The sequence below is a fragment of the Austrofundulus limnaeus genome, unplaced genomic scaffold (assembly GCF_001266775.1).
Source record: "Austrofundulus limnaeus strain Quisiro unplaced genomic scaffold, Austrofundulus_limnaeus-1.0 Scaffold680, whole genome shotgun sequence".
Lineage (NCBI taxonomy): Eukaryota > Metazoa > Chordata > Actinopteri > Cyprinodontiformes > Rivulidae > Austrofundulus > Austrofundulus limnaeus.
In genome coordinates, this window is record NW_013953082.1 from 73,970 (window position 1) to 75,945 (window position 1,976).

General features: G+C 47.6%; 1 protein-coding gene across 1 annotated transcript in view; it reads right to left on the reverse strand.

Moving 5' to 3' along the window:
• Nucleotides 1–1,976, reverse strand: part of pms2 (PMS1 homolog 2, mismatch repair system component) — a gene marked incomplete at its 5' end in the record, with an annotated part of 7,677 nt that overhangs the window by 1,817 nt on the left and 3,884 nt on the right. Inside the window, 4 exon segments of the mRNA XM_014027746.1 lie at nt 176–345; nt 418–518; nt 602–769; nt 861–1,686. Of these exon segments, the coding sequence (XP_013883200.1) occupies nt 176–345; nt 418–518; nt 602–769; nt 861–1,686 (1,265 nt within the window).

Below are 1,976 nucleotides of genomic sequence, written 5' to 3' on the forward strand. Positions count from 1 at the left end.
AGCCTGTAGGATGATTTAAAAAAACAATAAATAACATCAAACAGCCATCTTCCAACCTGTTCTGCCGCTAGAAATGTTACTTTTTCCTCCTTTCCTCCTGTCCAACTCTGAACTTTAAAGAAAAACAAATGAAAGCTTTAAAATGAGCTTAAAAAAATAAATCAAAAGAACTCACTGATTTGCGGCAGGCTCTGGAGGCGAACATCTGCCGGACTCTGGAGGGGCGGCACATGACGCCCGGGCTGTCACTCAGCATGAAGATCAGCTCTTCGATGTCAGCTGGGCCGAAGGTCCAGTTCTTACTGGTGGGCAACGAGACCAGCTTCACTCTCTCCATCACCTGAGCTGCAGTAACGTTTACAAAATAAGAGCTTGTGTGAGTTCAGGAACCAGTATTTCTGGAGAGCAGAGCTGTACCTTCTTCCTCAATTAGGAACTCAAATCCATTCTTTTGGAAAATCTCAATGTTTTCCATCAGCGTGTTCTCACTGACTGCAGTCAGGTGAAGCTTCTGTGGGCTGCAGACAGAAATAAACACAGATCAGGGAGGCGAGACACTGCGCAGACCTAAGTGTGTCTTTACCAACAGACAGATTCATACACTATAAGTTTCTGTCCTTGGAGTACAGTGTGCTGCTGCAGCATCTCAAAGTTGTATTTCTCATCTGTGGCATGCTGGTCAACGATGAAGATGTCCCAGTTCAGTTTGGCGATGATGAAGCCCAGGTTAAACTGGCCGATGACCTCCATTTCTTTAAACATTTCTTTGCTGCAGAGATGGAAGAAAGAAAAAGTCACTGACAGCTGAGAGTTACACTCAGRTCTGAGAGTCAGCCACAGCTGCAGGAGTAAAATCCCACCTGATCTCTTTCTTGAGCTCGTCCTCGGCACTCTGGTTTTCTCCGGGGCTGATCTTGGCCCTGAAGCGTCTGTACTGCAGCTCCTCGCTGGACCTTTGTCTCTTCTGCTCCAGCAGCCTCCTCATGTTGGCTGACAGCTCCTTCAGCGAGAACTGTAACTGCCTCGTCCTCCTCTGCAGGCTGACGGGGGCGTCCACCGCAGAGGGAGACGCATCACAGCGGGCTGGAGAAGAGTCCGATGTTTGTTCTGCAGTGAAACGCTGCTCCTCTGTCCTGGCTCTTTTGGCTTCAGGACTTAGTGTGGACGCCTCAGTAGATAAATCTTCAGTCTGTAGTTCTGGATCCTCAGGAACAGGATGATTAGTGTATGCTTCTGAAACAAATGACTCCTCTTTAACAGAGCTGAACTCTGGGTCAGAATGCTGCACGTCTGGTGCCCATGCTGTTAAGACATGAGCGGACGCCGCTCCGTCTTTTTTAGACGCCTTCTCACTTCCCTCGTACCTAAATCCATCCAGAACAGACCTTCCTGTTGGTGAGGAATTTACTTCCTTCCCTGTGGGTTTTAAAGGAGACTTCTTGCTTGGGCTGCAAGCARGTTTTGCAGAATCCTTGAAGAAACACTGCAGCGTTTTTTGAGTTGGACCAGGTTTTTCTTTACTCGACTTGTTCCCAGAACTGGTGCCGGTGGGGTTTGAAAAAGCAGCTTTGAGGGCGGCCAGGTTCATGGATGACTTTGAGGTTGGATTGGGTGTTTGGACGCTCTCTCCTGGYTCTGCCTTGTTCTCATCCGACAAAACAACTGCTTCAGACGCAGATGATGTAACTAGAGACAATGAGAAACTGTCAAAATCAATCAAATTCAGTTTATTTATAAAGCACCAACGTGTCGTCTCAGGGCACTGCACACAAAAAACATTGGGTCTCATGCAAGAACCGTTCGTACGAACAGATTTGTTCTTAAGTTGTGCGTACGAGTGATTTAGGAGAATTTGTGGCATTCACCAATGTTTTCGTATGGTGCGTTCACACCGAACGCGATTTCAGCTTCAAAATCGCAGCCAACGCTGAAGTTTGAAGCTTGTGCACTTTGAGGTCAGACGCAGGCAGCTGCGC